We start from the raw sequence: 18,308 nt of genomic DNA, 5'->3' as shown, positions 1-18,308 counted from the left end.
ATGGTGGCTCACAACCATCTGTAATGGGATATGGCGCCCTCTTCTGGTGTGCACAGACACACATACAGACAGAATAAAATATTTTTAAAAAAATATTAAGAGAAATTGAATTTCTTTAATAGCTACAACTGTTCATATTTTCTGTTTCATTGTGCTTGGATCTATACTTGTAAGTTCTGTATTTAAAGAACTATGCCCTTTAGGTTTACTTTATTATCAGTTTTTTTGATGTTTCCTTTTTGGAATATTTATCAGTTTTGTTGATGTTGTTTTTTGGAGTTTTTCAAAGTTCATCACAAAAGTCTATAAATAATTGTTGGCAAACTTCTAGGATATAAAGTCAATATTATTAAAAATAACTATTTCTATATAGCAGCAAAGACCAACTATACTTTGAATATTTTAACAGTCCAGACCTAAAGAATATTTTATCTTTTAAGGGTTTGAAGTGATTTTGTGTATGTCAGATCTATAAGGGGAAAAATGTATTATCAAAATACATTAAATACATGTATGAAATTGTCAGGGAAAACAAGAACGGTAGAAAAAAAACAAAACACAAAACAAATCCAGCAAAGGCAGTATGCGTTGTTTGATTGTCTTTTTCCAGTTTTCCTTGTTGAATTATAAAGAAACCCCAGAAATCTGCAGAGGGAGAGCTTTCCATGAAAATCGTGAAGAAACTGACAGAACTGTTTCATTTTGTGCTTTTGTCTGGCATAAGATGCTCCACTGTGACCCTTTTGGTATCAGCAAATGCGGTAGACTGCTGCGTCTCTTAGTCGTCGCTCAGACACAGCTGGGAAGTGATTGTGAGCATCAGTCAGCATTACAACGTGAATAAAACCAGCAGAGCTGTGATTGCTAAGCAGCTAACAGTACTAGAAATTAGTAGTGTCTCCATAACTCTTAGTAGGCATGAGCCTGTGTTCACAGCTTTGGCCGCACAAAAGCTAGAGGAAGAAAACTCGTCTCCATCTGATTCAGACAGTCTCAGGGCAGATGTCGTAGGTGTCAGCAAAGCAGACAGAAGGGGCTCTTTTGTGCCGTTTACTGACTTTTTCCCGTTCCTTCCTAGAAACTTAACAACATGCTTTAAGAGGTTCATTTTTGTGGGAACCTTCCTGCTTTTCTGTCTGCCAAGACGTTAGATAATGTAGCAGTTAGAAGCCTAAATCCTAGAAACAGGCAACTTGAATTTTCTTAGACAACACTTCAGAGCACATGGTCTTCTTCCAACACTATACTTAGTTTTCTTATCCCCAAAATGTGTAGCAGACACCACATTAGAAGAGGTAGTGCAGATTAAATAAAATTGTGCCCACAATGAGCCTCCTGTGGTACTGAGCACATAAAATCTGTTTGCTGTGGCAAACACCATGACCAAAAGCAGCTTAGGGAGCTTAGGGAGGACAGGGTTCATCGCCCTTCACAGCTCTGAGGTCACAGTCCATCCTGGAGGGAAGTCGGGAGTCAGGGCAGGAACTCAGGCAGGCAGGAACCCAGCAGTGAAGGAGTACTGCTGCTTACTGGTTTTCTCCTCTCGCCCTTTCTTATACAACCTAGGATCACCTGATAAGGGGGACACCACCCACCATGATCTGGGCCTTCCCACATCTACCATTGATTGAGGAAATGCCTGACAGACTTGCCTACGGGCCAGTCTTAAGAGGCATTTTCTTGATTGAGATTCCCAGATATGTCTCAGTTTGTGTTTGACCAAAAAAACAAAACAAAAAAAAACCAACCAAACAAACAACCAGCATGAATATGTAAGTATTAAGACATAATTGTAGATACATTTCCACATGTCTAGTAAAGCTTACATTTCTTTAAAGTTTCTTTAAAGATAGAGAACCCATCTTCCTTACAGATACTTGCTGAATATTCAGTGCTGTAACTGTTCTTAATACAGGCTCTGAAACTAGTGTTCAGCTTCTAGAATCCGTAAGGATGCTGTGGTGGTTGGAAGGGAAATGACCCCCAAAGGGAATGGCACTATCAGGAGCTGAGGCCTTGTTGGGGTAAGTGTGGCCTTGTTGGAGGAAATGTGTCATTGAGGAAATGAGACTTTGAGGTCTCACATATGCTCAACCCACACCCAGTGTCTCAGTTCATTTCCTGTTGCCTTTGGATAAAGATGTAAGGACTCCCTGCTGCAGCACCATGTCTGCCTGCATGATGCCTTGCTTTCCACCATGATGGTAAAGGACTAAACCTCTGAACTGTAAGCAAGCCATCATAATTAAATGTTTTCCTTTATAAGTTGCCATGATCATGGTATGTCTTCACAGCATTAGAAACCCTAAGGCAGAAGTTGGTACTAGGGACTGGATGTCTTTGAGTTTTTATTACTGTGAAGAGATACCATGACCATGGCAATTCTTATAAAGGAAAACATTGAGCTTGCTTATAGCTCAAAGGTTTAGTCCATTATTATCATAGTGGGACATAGCGGTGTGCAGGCAGATATGGTGCTGGAGCTGAAAGCACTCCGTTCTAATAGGCAAGCAACAGGAAGTGATCTGCCTCACTTGGCATGGCTTTAGCATATATGAGACCCCAAAGCCCACCTCCACAGTGACACACTTCTTCCAACAAAACCACACCTACTCCAACAAGGCCATACATCCTAAAAGTGCCACTCCCTTTGGAGGCCATTTTTTTTTTTCAAATCACCACACTGGGGTATTGGTGTGAAAGGCCCAACTATGCTTTTATTTAAAGGAATTTGGACTTTGGGAGTTTGCATTAGGAAAGCAGTGGAATGTTTTCAGTGCTGCTCTTAATGGGCCATACCAGTAGGAGCATGGAAGACAGTGCCGCTAAGAGGGATTTGAACTGTGGGGGGATAGCTTAAGAGGCTTCAGAGGAGAAGCATTTTAGTATGTTGCCTAGAAATCATTCTTGTGATATTTTGGTGAAGATTGTGGCTGCTTTTTGCCCTTGCTCTAAAAGTTTTCTGAGGCTAAAGTAAAGAGTTTTGGATTAATTCCCTTAGCAGAGGAAATCACTAAACATCCTAGTATAGACTCCGTAGTGTGGTCATTAGTGGTAGCTCTAATGAAGATGCATAATGAAAAGGAGCAGGCTGAACAAGGAAAAATACTTGAGGAGAAAAGCAGACGTGGAGTGGAGCTAAGTCTAGTAGGCAAGGGGAGAAACAGATTAGAAAAGGGAATAAAGGGAGTGGTGACCTCAGGGCAAGATCCCAACCCAGTAAATTTCTAAGGAGTGAAAAGGAATTAAAGGAAAGCTTAGAGCCAGGTATGGTGGTGCACACCTTTAACCCAGTGCTGGGAAGGCAGAGGCTAGTGGATCTTTGAGTTCAAGGCCAGCCTGGTCTATAGATCCTGGTTTCAGGACACTCAAGCTTAGGCAGTGAAGGAAACCACTGAAAACAGAAAGTTGGTGAAGATGTAATTGAATGAAGGGGCCATGTTCCAGCCCTGGTAAGCATCAGAACTTGGCAACTTTGGTCATGTGTTCCTAGAGTTGAGGATAGAAAAAGGGGGCTATGGAACTTGCTTTCATGACTAAGAAAAGCCACTGAGGCCAGGCATGTGTCAGGGGTGTCCCTGAATGGAAGCCTAGAGAGGCCATTATGTAAAGCTGGGAAGGTTAGGCTTGGATTACCTAGGAGACCCCAAGATGTTTAAGATGTCAGAGCCATGGGATACCTACTGAGGAAAGCTGCTGACAGGGAATATAACCAGCCCAAAAGATGTTGCAGTCAACGGAGCTGAAAGGATTTGGAGCTCTGAAGAACATTTTGACATCAGAAATAGAGATGCAGAGTTTGAAGTTTGCTCAACTGATTTTTAGTCTTGCTTTGGTTCAGTATTTCCTCACTATGCTTTCTTTCCCTATATTTTGGAATGGTAATGCATATCATGTGCCATTATATGTTGGAAGTGTGTGATCTGCTTTTTTATTTTAATTTTATAGGGGATTACAGTTAAGAGATTGCATGAATCTCAGAAGATACTTTGAACTTTAAACTTTTAAACTTTTAAGGTATATACTATGGGGACTTTTGAAATTGGACTGAATGCATTTTTGCATTATGATGGGCTACAAGGCTTTGGGGCCAGGGTGGTTTGAAAGAAAATGACCGCAAAAGTAGTGGTGTTGGCCTTGTTGGAGGAAGTGTGTCACTGGGGGTGGGCTTTGAGGTCTCATATATGTTGAAGCCACAGCCAGTGTCTCAGACTACTTTCTGTTGCCTTTGGATCAACATGTAAGGACTCAGCTCCTACACCATGTCTGCCTGCATGCTGCCTTGTTTCCCACCATGATACTAATGGACTAAACCTCTGAACTGTAAGCCACCCCCTTGAATGTTTTCCTTTATAAGAGTTGCTGTGGTAATGGTGACTCTTCACAGCAATAGAACGCTAAGACAGGTGCTTATGCTCACTGGGAAACTAAGTTGCTTAGATACGGCCACCTCATTCTGTATTTTGTGGAAAATGAGGTTATGCTTGCACATCTTAAACATGAGATTCTGAATCATGGTTTCACTCCTCCACATCTCAGAAGTTATAATGTAAAACTTGTGTGTGCTAGCGTTTCATTGCTTTAGGAGCCTAACTTCAAATATTAAATTGCAGTGCAAGCTGGTAGTCACAGTCCCGTGGGAGACATTGTAGTCACACACTTCCAACAACTTACGCACTTCATCTGGTTCTTTATCGTGTCTTATTTCATATTTATGATTTGTATCTTATTTCTTTATGTTATTTGACCATTTCTAGCTCATTTTGGATAAAATTTGAATCCGTTTCCTCATTCAACCTAACTTAGCTCACTAACGGCAGCCGTTGTTTACCTGCTGCCGGCTGTGTTCAGACTGATGCTGTTCATGTGTGCTTATGCTGGCCATGGCTCTGCTGGTTCTTGAACATATTTAATATTTTTATTCTCTTGAGAAATTCATATATGCATTGATGTATTTTGATCATATTCATCCCTCACCCCTAATTCTTACCACTCCCTCCTCCTCTCCCTCCCACCTTTATCTCCTCTTTTAAATAAGCCACCAGGTCCAGTTTGTGCTACCCTATACCCCTGGTTATGGGGCCACCCACTGGAATGTAGTCTCCCTACCAGAGGCCACATCCTTAAAGAAAACTGACTCTTCCTCGTCTTGAAGCTGCCACCTGTTGGTGGCATCTCAGTTAGGGGCTGGGCTCATGAGTCTCTCCCAGTCCATGTTGGAATGTCTGCTGGGTTGACCTTATGCAGGCAACCACAACTGCTCTGAGCTCATGCAATGGTCCTGTTGTGTCCAGAAGACGCTGTTTTGCTCTGGTTCTCTGTCTCCTCTTCTGTCATGGCCCCCGAGCCTTGGGTGGGTGGTGATGTAACTGTCTCATTAGCTGTGGTGAGTTCCTGTGCTAACTGCCATCTACTGCACATGGAGACTTCTGTGATGAAGCCTGAGAGCCGCACTAATGTGTGGGTATGGAGATGGGAATTTCAAGGGCAGTTTGCTTCTGTGTCCACCTAGAAACATAATCATAGCAGATTCTCCCCTAGGATCTGTGAGCTCCCAGGCCACAAGTTCTTAGAGTATAGTATCAAACACGTGTTTCCTCCTGTAGAGCAAGCCTTAAATCCAATCACAAAGCAGTTGGTTACCCCTTAGCACTCATGCACCCCTGTGACAGGTCTTGCCATTCCTGTCATTATTATAGCTCACAAGGCTCCCAACTGGAAAGACGGCTGATGACTCTCCCCAATGCCAGTGGTCTACAGAGCATGGCGTGGTACCGTGAAAGTAGGCTAGCAGGAGTAGCTTCTTGGTCAGGACCAACTTCATCTCTCCTGTGACCAGTATACGTGGTGTTCAAGAGGATGCTCTTGCCAGTAGGTTCTAGTGGGGATCAGAGCGGCAGTGGCCTGGATTGTCTTGGTGTCTCTGCTTTTCTTTCTTCTGCATAGTTTGATTTTATTTTAATCCTCTTTTAGTTTCTCGAATTTGAAATGCAGATTCTTGCTCTTAAGCCTCTCTTATTTTCTAACACAGCACATAAAGCTGTAAGTTTCTAAGACAATGATGTAGCTGTAGTCTATAAATTACCTAAATGTTTTTAATGTGCTCATTGATATAAACTCCAGATAATGTGCATGAATTTGAGATATGTACAAATGAAGTGACTATCACCGCACTCACGATCATGCTCTGCCTCCATCCAGTGCCACCAGGAACTTATTCCCGTCACTGGCAGCCGCACACTAGTTCTTTGACACACCAAGTTCGTTTGCATTATCTTGAATTTCAGATAAACAGAACTGTACGCTCTATGTGCTTTTTCTCTGACTTCTGTGCAGCACAGATTGCAATTCACTTGCATTGTAGCAGGAGTAGCAAGAATTCTTTCTCTCCTGGCCTCTGTGCTCCACTGACCAACATTACCGGGGAGGCTCCACGGCAGCTTAGTTTCTCACCATTTGATCAATCTGAAGGTAAAGGTGCCATATGACTCACTTGGTGAAGTGCTTGACGTAAGCATAGGGCCCTCTTCAGATTCCCAACAGTCACATAGCAAGCCAGGTGCCTGGTCACCACCTGTAACCCAGCTCTGGGGAGGCAAGAACAAGCTCTGGGGAGGCGTGGAATTCACTGGCCAGCCAGTCTAGCCAGTTCAGATGCAGCAAGAGACCCTGTCTCCTAAAATGGGGTAGAGGTGTGGCTGAGGACACGTGATGCCCTTTGGCCTACATAACGTCTACATACATCTAATCATATGAACACACACCATCATTCAGTTGTGGTACCCTTTTCATACTTCTGTATTGCCTGGTTATTGACTTTGTGATTTCCAGAAATTTTTTCCCATGAACTTCAATTCATTGTTCCTCTGAAAATAGCTTGAGTTTCAGGTTCTGTTTTGTTGCTTTAAGTTTGCCTACACCCATTTTAGTTGAATTTTTGGCAGTGTGGGTCAAATAAAGTCTAATCAGATCCAAAAAGGTACTGAAATGTTTCCCTCTTTTCCAGGCAAAAGCGCCGCCATCGTATCATCAGACCAAAGGGGACCCTTCTGTCAGAAAGGTGAGTCTCAGAAGCAAGCTGCCCAGAGAACTGCCTCCCCCACCCCTGCACCTTCTGCTCTGTGGTCAGTCCTCTGTAAGGAGCAATGCCCTTTACTCACCTTAGTGTTCTCAGGCTGTTTCTGATTGGGTGCTTCCGTATGTTGCTAGGATTCCCTGCTTCTTCTAGACCAGCCCTGTGGGATTTCGGGCCCAGCAATCAGTCTCCTGGCAACTAAGAACTGATGCATCATGGGGTTAGCACCCACAGCCTGCCAGGGCTGGCATGCTCATGTCCAAGGCAGTGGCAGATGAAGAATATTCTGAGGGGAAAGCCGTCTAGCTTTCTCAGTGACACGTTTTCCTTCCAGAGAGCTGTGCCCCAAATAAACTGTCTAGAGAAACTGCTTTTCAGCACACGCCGCACAAAGGGTCATCAGTAGATGCTAGACTAAGCATCTTCTGCCATTGTTCCTGCCGAGAAACTCTGAGGCCCTGATGGGCTGTGAGTCTCTGACCTGGGCAGTGCTCAGACGGCATTAAGAGAACCACTGCAGCCTTTTCCTATATCCTGCTCTTCTCTACCCGTGGTCACAGCCCTTTCACAGAGGTCACACATCAAATATCCTTAATAGCAGATGTTTACATTACAATTCATAACAATGGCAAAATTACAGTTATGAAGTAACAGCAAAATAATTTTATGGTTGGGGTATTAAAGTGCTACAGCGTTAGGAAGGTTGAGAGCCATTGGCACTGAAGGATATAAGTAGTCAGGCTGTCTGCCTCCTTTGTCTATCATTTTTTCTGATAGTTGAAGTGCTGGTTTTTGGTGTTTTATTTTGATTTTGTACCCTTCCCAGCCTTTTTAAAAAAATTTAGCTAGCAGTGATGTCAGCAAAGTATTTGTGGAGCAAAAATGACAACTTGTGGCTCTGTTTACTAACAGCTGGTTTTAGCTTCAAAGCAGTGTGACACACACCCGTCCCTTTTCTCTGTCTGTAAGCCCTGACGTTTTCAAACAGAAAAGTATAAAAGCTAGACACAACGTCTGCAAAGTCCTGAAACGTGTTTTACAGGAATATCTCTGCTCTTTCAAGGCATCACAGGCAGGCAAGAATGAGGGGGAGAGTGTGACTTCTCAGAGCCACCTCGTTGTCACTTGAGCAGCCAGGCAGTTTTCTGTCACTCCTGTGAAATGCAGTTAACAGAAGAGGAGATCGTTTCCTGTGTGGGTTTGGATTCATGTCCTGGCAGCCTTGTGGGTGTGGGCTTTAAGAGCCAGTAATACATTGTGGAAGGAGCACATTTGAAACAGGTGCTCATATTATGAGCCAGACAGCAGAAAGAGGATGAAGCCAGCATCCCACAGTCCCCAAAGACTCAAGGTCTCCTATTAGGCCCCTTCCCAAATGTCCATAGCAACTGCTGTGAAGACCTTCATGAACCTCTGGGTACAGTCAGCAGCCAGTCACAGTAGAGCCTCGTTAGTCTCACTCAGTAAACAGGAATGAATTAGAAGACAGGGAAGTTGGTTTGTAGAAGCTCTTGAACACCATCCATGTAGAATACTTCCAACACGATAATTTAAAGCATAGGCTTCACCTAAACTCAAAGGTTCTGGAAAGGTGGCTCCTATTTTCTGTAGCTGGAGGCTTTTCTGCATCCTGCCCAGTCCCACAGCTGCTTATAAAAAATAATTATTCAGAGAGTTAGTATTAACCATAGTTTTTTGACCAATGGCTCAGACTTATTATTAGCCAGCTCTTATTTTTAATTAACCCATTTCTATTAATCTGCATATGACCATATGGCCTATGGCTTACCAGTGATGCTCTGACATATTTCTCCTCTGACAGCTGCTAGTGCTTCTCTTGACCCTGCCTTCTTCCTGTATCTCTGCTTGGATTGCCTGCCTAGCTACATTCTGCCCTTCCATAGGCCAAAGCAGCTTTATTCATCAACCAATATTAATAGCATATGCAAGGACATCTCATATCAATTTTCTTCCTGGGTAAGATAGTGATGATCTTAGAATTGTGCTAAGAACTAAATGAAACACTTATGTTTGATGCATAGCAAATACCATGGTGAACACTGCTGTTTAACATGGGCCTTCTGACTCCTGTGTGCCTTTTCAGTTAATCATGTCACTTACATATTATCATCCAATCATCAAGTATTTTTTAATGCTAGACACAAAACTAAGCATTGGACTAGAGGTAAAAGTGCTGTTTCTGGTCTCATGAATCTCAGCATTAGACAGGTGATCTCACAGATGCCATGCCAACGTGACAATGCCAAGTAAAGAGCACAGAATGCTGTGCCAGCACCAAGATGGGGCTTTGTTTTCGAGTGGCTGAGCAGTCCGGTGTAACCTCACGTTCTTTGTAAACAAACACTTATAAACAATCATTTAGGGAATTTGGGTGTAGTTCTCTCCAAACTGCTTCCTGCTTTTTGTTGGGCACAGTAATTTTGGGGGTGTTCACAGCGACCTTTTGGGGGGTTCTTTGTCCATCAAACCACATTAGTCTGGAAGGATTCCACAGGTTCTCATCCTCTGTGAAAACAAAAGAAAACCCTCTTTTCCAAAATGATATATCCTTAGACTCAAATTTTGAAGTCAAAACACCTTTAAAATAAATATGTTGGTTTAGCTTAGTAGCCCATACAATGAAATATCTTTCTGTACTTAGCCCCTTCACAGTCAAACTTTTCAAAGAAAACAAAATAATATACATAATCCAGCCCGTGTATATTCCATCTTTTCATGTCTTATTTTTCTTACTCTATTATTTTTTCTACAAGTTTAATATTTATTTTATTATCTTTACTCCTTTAATCTATATAATTCTTTTATATTACATTTGCTGTCTCTTTACTCTCTTTCTTCTCTCTCCCTACATACATTTTTAAACACACTGTGTCTCGTTTAGAGGTCTTTTATGTCTGAATCTGTCCTATTGTGTATCTCGAATCCTTTTCTGTCCAGAAGTGCTTCTTAAAATGCAAAGCAGCTTGGCTAGGTTAAGGCTGCTTTGCCTTTTGGCCCCACCCAGTCCAACATGGTGGAGGTTTGTTCATTGCCTCTGAGACTGCCGGGTGGGAGCCTGGCTCACCACCTCAACTCTGGTAACCAGTTGGCCCATGCTGCCATCAAGTAACTTGCAGCATGCTACCTACAAACCCCATTCAAGTGCTCGGCCTCCTGAAAGAGACAGTTCATGCTGGCAGCATGGTCCAGGAAGCTGCATTTCGAAACCATGCATTTGTTTGTTTGTTTTGGGGGGTTGCTACTGCTGAATCAGGAAGACCTCTCTTAAAGGAATCACACCGCTGCTCCCTTCTGTCAAACAGAGCCCACCCAAGAAAATGCTGCTACCAAAAAGCTGCCTAAACTCTGTTTTTTTGTTTTTTTGTTTTGTTTTGTTTTTTTTTTTTTTTTTTTTTGGTGTCTAGAATTTCTTTTTGAGATCTCTCGGGCTTTTTTATGTAGATGTAGTCAACCACATTGGCAAGTCATTCTGTGGTGGAGGCATGTTCTCTGCCTCTGAGAGCCATGTACATTGCCTCATTTTTAGGCACATAGCCGGTCTATGTTGCCATGAAGCAAGCTGTAGCACTCTGCTCGCAGACCCTATTTAAATGCTCCACAGCCAGACCTCCCAAAAGAATCAAAGCTGTTTGTCCTGGCGAACTAGGAAGCCTTCTTAGAGGAGCCGCACAGTTTTACTTTGTGGTTCTGTTTCTGTTTTAAACCAATTCCAATTGTATAGGTCTGATTTGTTACAGGCTCTGTTTCCATTGCATGCATATTATACAATTTTAAAAATCAGTTGTGAGAAACTGTGAAAACGGGAGTTTATATAGTGTTTTACGATTACACAGTTACATTTTCTGGTTCTCCTTATTTATCCATGTGCATTTGAAATAGCTGGAATCATTTTCATTCTGAAGAACCCTCATAGTGGCTCCTGTCAGAGAGAGGTAGACATGGATGTGAATGCCTCAGTACCATGTGGAGGTCAGAGGACAACTTGCAGGAATCACTTCTCTCCTTCCATCCTGGGTTCCAGGGATCAAACCAGGTGGTCAGGCTCGCAGAGCAAGCACTTTCGCCCGTGACCCATCTCTGCAGTTCTCCCAAGCTGTGGTGATTTGAGTGTGATTGTCCCCATAATGTCATAGGGGTGGCACTATTATTAGGTGTGACCTTGTTGGAGGAAGTGTGTCACTGGAGGTGGGGCTTTGAGGTTTCAGAAGCTTAAGCCGATCCTAGTACCTTACTGTTTCTTCCTGGTGCCTGGGGATCAAGATGTAGAACTCCCAGCTCCTCCACCAGTACCATGACACACTGCCATGATGATACTGGACTAAACCTCTGAAACCGTAAACCAACCCAAATTAAATGTTTTCCTTTATAACAGTTGCCTTGGTCATGGTGTCTCTCCACAGCAATAGAAATTCTAACTAAGACAGCTAGCAATACTGTTTACCTGGTCAAGTGTTCAGCCTGAACTGAGCCCATGCTGTCATTTAGGATAGGAGCACTGCCATTTAGAGGGGCTGCTTTGGACCTATTGGGTGCAGGTGAAGATGCTGTGCCCTTTGTTAGCCTGGTGTGTTCGGTACATTATTGGGCCTGGCTTTTTGATATGTTCTTCGTATGCCTATATCCCAGATATCCCTGCATACTTGGGTAAGCTTATAGGTAGTGCTTTTTTACTTTAGGAATAAGCTCTTATCAGGCCATACCACCTGGACTGTGTTGGAGAGTTGGTACTGTAAGGGCAGAAGGAGGAGATTAAATCACCTGCCTCTGTGGAGCTAAATGCTTCTTTATAAAATGGAGTTCCTTAAAGCCAGCCACAGCTGAGCACACTGTTGACACCCTGTGGAGTTCCCCAAAGTCAGGCACAGCCGAGCACACTGTTGTACACCCTGTGGAGTTCCCCAAAGTCAGGCACAGCCGAGCACACTGTTGTACCCCTTGGAGTTCCCCAAAGTCAGGCACAGCCGAGCACACTGTTGTACACCCTTGGAGTTCCCCAAAGTCAGGCACAGCCGAGCACACTGTTGTACACCCTTGGAGTTCCCCAAAGTCAGGCACAGTTAAGCTTCCGATACTGCTCCCTAGGGATGAATGCTGCCGCCCCCCTGGGATAGCCCTGGGTTGTGGTGTTGGCAGACTCTAGCTTTACTCTTTGGACACACCCAGCTGTTTTGTTTTCAACAGTGAACTAGGACAGAAATAGTTGTACAAGCCCAGGGTGTCAACTCCGATTCTTTCTAAGTCGTCATTCCAGGTCTTTGTCTTCCTGCTGCCCACGGCTCCTCCCAGTTGTTTTCCTCGGTTCTCCTGTAGAGTCGCCCTGTAGTCCAGGCCATAACTGCTTCACATCTGAAAGTCTCTGCTCCGTTACCTTTCAAAACTCCCGTGTCCTTAAGAACTGGGTTTAAACATCTCTGAGCCTGATTTTGATGAAGTCAGTTCTTTTTAGAAGAGAGCAGGCAGGAGCTGTCAGTGTATGAGCCTGTGGGGAGAATCTTCCCTTCTGCATCTAGGGCTCTGGACAGGGACAGTGGAAATGTTCTGTATCGCCCCATTAGAATGGTGCCGGCTGTGGTCCAGCAGTTAGAAGTAAGCTGAGGGTCACAAATAAGAGCCCGTCACCCCAATTAAAGTGTCTCCATGAGGCAGGTTACCATGTTCACAGAGACAGAAGGACATGCTCAACCAGACAGGTTTTCATTCTAAGACAGGTGGTGACTGTGCCCTTTCCCCATTGGCTGGGGTCCAACTGCACAGCCTTTAACAGACGGCTAGTTTCAGAGAGGCAGAGATATTTGTGTGTACGGGTGTTTTGTCTGCGTGTATGTCTGTGTATCACATGCACGCCTCTGGCCTCAGAGGATAAAGGAGGGCATTGAGTCCTCTGGAACTGGAGTTGGACAATTGTGAGCCACCATGTGGTGACTGGAAACTAGACGCAGGTCCCCTGCATAAGTTCATTGGGTTACTTTAAAATCTATAAAATCTGTAACAAAATTTGACTTTAAACATCTAACAAAAGGTTTACAATTAAAAATGTATACATGGCCGGGCAGTGGTGGCACACGCCTTTAATCCCAGCACTTGGGAGGCAGAGGCAAGCGGATCTCTGTGAGTTCGAGACCAGCCTGGTCTACAAGAGCTAGTTCCAGGACAGGCTCCAAAACCACAGAGAAACCCTGTCTCGAAAAAAAAAAAACATGGGTATATATGTGATTCCTCTCTTGTCTAGAATGTACTGTATACATGACTTAGATTTGATTCTTGTTTAGAATAGATGTTTTTAAACAGCAACCCTATGGCTGTCATCTTGACTGATGACCTCATCAAAATGGATGATGTCACATGGCTGGCAGCCATATATACTAAGGTTAAAGGGTACATGTCATATGATGTCACCATGTTAATACAACCACGTGGCATAAAGCAGCAATTATAAAACTATCCTAATGCCCTACAAGAATGGTCATGCTCCTTACTGCTGAGTCATTGCTGCAGCCCTGCAATTGACCCAAAAGAAAAGAAATTGGGGAAGGGGTTGGTCACTCATGTCACTGAAGTTCCAAGAATGCCGCAGGGCCTTTTTGTACACGATAGTTACATATGGGAGATTAAGACATTTGCCTAAAGGTTTTACAGGGTAGGAGAAAATGAAAAGATTTGGATTCCTTGTCATAAATGAAAACTTGAGAGGGTCTGACCGGAAGGATCATCTTTTGAGTTCTTTTGCTTTTGGCTTGTGAAGCGACCTCACAATCCGGGGAAGGGTGGGAGCCTCCCAGAGAGAACCCCACCAACAGGGGCATCCATCGAGGACTTAGCCCAGACTCACATCATGGAAGGCAGGCCGGGAGTACTGATGCCTCCTCCCAGAGTACCCGTGCTCGTGGGTGCAGTGTCTACTTGGAGACCCCCTGGCTGAGCTGGATGCTGGGGGAAGAGGCTTTGTTCAGACACAGACACTATTCTCACTGAGGTCATAGACTTACTTTTTTCTTCAGATTTTCTTCAGTTTTTCATTTGCCGTTTTTCGCCAGGACTACTTCTAGAATCTTCACATGGTTTTTTGGTTTGGTTTTAGTGTTTTTCACCAGTCACAGTTAGGGTCAGAATGTGTGGAGCCCCTTGGGCTGCCATGCCGGGAGTGAGCTTCTTGCCTCTCCTGTTCCACCTTGGGAAGCCCTGACTAAGAGCTGTCTTCCCAATAGTGGGCATTTCCTGAACAAGCCATACAAGAAACATGCAAATACGCCATGTCTTTCCTCAGTGTCAGAACTTATTGAGTACAGTCAAATTCACAAGGTTTTATGGTTCAATGACTGCTTTTGTCATTAAATCCATCCACCTTGGTAGCCTGGCTAAATAAAAAAAACGATGTAGAAGGAGCTGTGGGCTGTGTTCCTGCCACCCCAGCTCCTGGTTGCCTGGCTAGCTTATGCCCCGAAATAACAACACACAAACTGTATTCTTTTAAACACTGCTTGGCCCATTAGCTCTAGCCCTTACTGGCTAATTCTCATATCCCGATCAACCCATCTCTAATAATCTGTGTAGCATCAGTCTTACCGGGAAAGATTCAGCATGTCTGACCTGGCAGCTTGATTCATTGCGTCTGCCTCTGAGAGGAGCTGCCCTGCATCTGAGCTCACTTCCTCTTCCTCCCAGCATTCTGTTCTGTTTACTCCGCCTATCTAAATTCTGCCCTATCAGATGGGCCAAGGCAGTTTCTTTATTAGCCAATGACCTTCCTCCATCAAAAAGAAAAGGGAGAAGAAAGGCCATGATTGCTCCTAGGTTGGTGGTGAAGGTTTATTGCAGATACGTAGGAGAGCATAGCCAGACGCAGGAACATCCGGGAGAGTCCAGAGGGGGCATGACCAGGCTGAGCTGGGCCATGTGGGAGAAGGGGGGGTGAGGGTAGTCGGAGCAGCAGCCAGGAGATAAAAGATCCAGAAAAGAGTGGGTAACCAAAATGTCGGATTATAAAGGAAGGGCAGCTGGGGGAAAGGCAGCCCAACCACCAGGCTGGAGAGTTCAAGGTAGGAGGAAGGGTTTGTGAGCCATACTCTGTAACAGGTAGGGACTGAGGGATGCTGGGAGAACCTGGAGGCCAGGTCCAACTTTGATATAAATAGACACCTCAGCCTTTTGTCCCAGGTTTGGGGTTTGAAACTTAACAGTGGTCAGTCTTAATTACTAATAATTACTAATATTAATTCTCAAATCACATAGCACACATACTGTATGTATGAATTATGTGTGTGTGTGTGTGCATGTGCGTGTATTACAGATTAGATGCCGTGCATTGACAGCAGTGTTGTTGAGCATCTGAATTTTCCTGTCTTTTAGTGGCATGCGAGTTTGGCTGTCAGTTGCTGATAAATTTTTCAGAGAATTCGTTCTTGGCTATTTTAGGAATAGGTTTGAAGTATCCCAGATCCTATGCCTGGCTTGGGGCTGGGTTTCTCTGACACCTCAATCTTTAGCCACACTCTTTTCAGTCTGGATCATTAGTATTCTCTTGTCTTCTGCTATTTTGCAAAGCCTGGGATTTCCATGTGCCTTTCAGAGTTCCAAACAGCATTTTCCACCAGGCCTCTGGAGTTGAACCTGCACAAGTGAGTAATGTATTAAGCCCTATATGGACTTCTGGAGCTCAGCTCAGCTCCTCCTCTTCAAATTCTACCCACTGCTGGTGTGAAACTCCTGATTCCTTTTTAAATTTTTTTTTAATTTTACTTCTCTGCAAGAGTTCAGACATGTTTGTCTCTTTCAGGCAGCAAATTCCTGTTGAGAGTAACAGCCTTATGGATTGTTAACTTGGTTTTGCTGATCATCTTAGTCACTGTTCTATTGCTGTGTAGAGACACCATGACCTCAGCAACTCTTATGAGAGAAACATCTAATTGGAGACTGGTTTACAGTTTCAGAGGCTTAGTCCATGAACATCAAGGCAGGAGGCATGGTGGCAGGCTTGGTCCTAGAGATCTTCAGGCAGAGAGAGTACCAGGACGTATCATGGGCTTTTGAAACCTTAAAGCCCACCCCAGTGACACTAATCTTTTCAGATAGTGCCACTCCTTCATGACTAAGTATTCAAACTTATTCATTCAATGAATGACCTATTTAAACCACCACATTTCACTTCCTGGCCTCCATAGGTTTGAAGCTATATCTAATGCAAAAATGCATTCAGTCTAACTTCAAAAGTCCCCATAGTCTTTCACAACCTCAAGATTGCTTAAAAGTTTAAAGTCTCTTCTGACACTGTAGAAGGAGCTGTGGGCAGGTCTGTTTTTTGTCCTGCCCGGCTCCCACATGGCTAGCTTAGCCCTGGAAATAATAACACGGAAACTGTATTCTTTTAAACACTGTCTGGCCCATTATTTCTAGCCTCTTCTTGGCTAACTCCCATATCTTGCTTAACCCATATTTAGTAATCTGTATAACACCACAAGGCTTACCGGGAAGATTCTAGTGTATGTCCATCTTGGGTTGGAGCTTCATCATGTCTGCTTCAGAGAGGAGAGGCATGGCAACTGCCTCACTTCCTCCCAGCATTCTGTTCTGTTTACTCTGCCTACCTAATCTTCTGTCCTATCAAGGGTCAAGGCAGTTTCTTTATTAACCAATAAAATCAACTCAAAACAGAAGACTCCCACATCATGACACTCTAGGCAATCTCTTAACCTGAAACCCCCTTGTGAAATCAAAATAAAAATCAGATCACATACTTCTAACATGTAATAGCACAGAATATGCATTATAGTTCTAAAAGGGAGGGAGGGGAACATAGTGAGGAAATATTGAACAAACAAACAAAACAAAACAAAAGACCAAAACCCAAATGGCAAACTCCAAACTTAGTATCTCCATGTCAGATGTCAAGGTGCTCTTCAGGATCCAACTCCTTTCAGCTTTGTTGCCTGCAATACACTTGTCTCTCTCTTGGGCTACTTCCACCCCTGTTAGCAGCTTTCCTTGGTATGTGTCCCATAACTTTGGCATCTTCAAAATCTTGGGGTCTCCAACACAATCCAGGCTTCACCCTCACAGCTACATACAGTGGCCCCTCTGGGGCTCCATGCAGGGACATCCCTGACTATGCCTGGCCTTGGAAGTGTTCCTTAACCACAGAGGGAGATTCCATAACCCCCTTATATCCTTGACTGCAAAGCTAGAACTATATGGCCAATGCTGCCAACTTCTGCTGCTTTCTGTTGCTGGAACTTGGCCTCATCTTCAGTAACATTTGTATTAGTTTTTGTTTTCTGTGGTTTCCTTTACTGGTTAATCATTTCTTTAATTCCTTTACACAAGTTGGAATCTTAGAAGGGTGGGATCCTGCCCTGAGGTCACCATTCCCTTTATTCCATTCAGCATCAGGCTTTTCTTTAAACTTTTTATCCCCATTACACTTCCTGGTGCTCCTTTTCTCCTCAAAGTAAACACTTTGTATTTCTCTTTGTCCAGCATCCTCCTCATTATAGATCTGCTTAAGAGTTGTCACTAATAACCACACGACAGAGTCAATGCTGGGCTGTCTTGAAATCTCCTCTGCCAAGGCCATTGATTCAAAAGTCTTCAATTTAGCCTCAGGCAGATTTTTAAGACAAGGGTAAAAAGCAGCCATATTCTTTGCCAAAATATCACAAGGATGGTCTCTACACTACTTACTAATGTTCCTCCTCTCTGGAACTTCTTGAGCTGAACCCCCGCTGTTCATCTTGCCTTCACACTGTCTTCCATGCTTCTGCTAGGATGGCCCCTTGACCACCACCCACCCCAAAGCATCCAACCACTTTTCTCAAAGTCCCAAAGTCTTCTAAATTCTTCCAGCAAGCAACATGGTCAGGCTTGTCACAGCCTTGCACCATTCACTGGTACCAACTTCTGTCTTAGTCACTGTTCTGCGTGAAGAGACACCATGACCACAGCAACTCTTATAAGAGAAAACAATGAATTGGGAGCTTGCTTATAGTTTCATCACGGCAGGAACCATGGTAGCCGACATGGTAGGCATGATTCTGGAGAAGTAGTTGAGAGTTACAACCTAATCCATAGGCAAAGTCCATGGAGGGCTGGGCATGACAAGGCCTTTTGAAACCTCAAAGCCCCATACTTCCTCCAACAAGACCACACCTCCTAATCCTTCTCAAGTAATGCCCACTCCCTGATGGCTAAACATTCAAATATATGCGCCTAGTGGGGCCAT

General features: G+C 43.9%; 1 protein-coding gene across 1 annotated transcript in view; it reads left to right on the top strand.

Annotated features, from left to right (window-relative positions):
* Nucleotides 1–18,308, top strand: part of Vps8 (VPS8 subunit of CORVET complex) — a 218,506-nt gene that overhangs the window by 183,388 nt on the left and 16,810 nt on the right. Inside the window, exon 45 of the mRNA XM_057764343.1 lies at nucleotides 7,007–7,060. Within this exon, the coding sequence (XP_057620326.1) occupies nucleotides 7,007–7,060 (54 nt within the window). The remainder of the gene's footprint in view (nucleotides 1–7,006; nucleotides 7,061–18,308) is intronic.

This window comes from Chionomys nivalis, chromosome 3 (assembly GCF_950005125.1).
Source record: "Chionomys nivalis chromosome 3, mChiNiv1.1, whole genome shotgun sequence".
Classification (NCBI taxonomy): Eukaryota; Metazoa; Chordata; class Mammalia; order Rodentia; family Cricetidae; genus Chionomys; species Chionomys nivalis.
The sequence above is the reverse complement of the archived record's forward strand: the minus strand, read 5'-3'. Positions and strand labels throughout refer to the sequence as shown.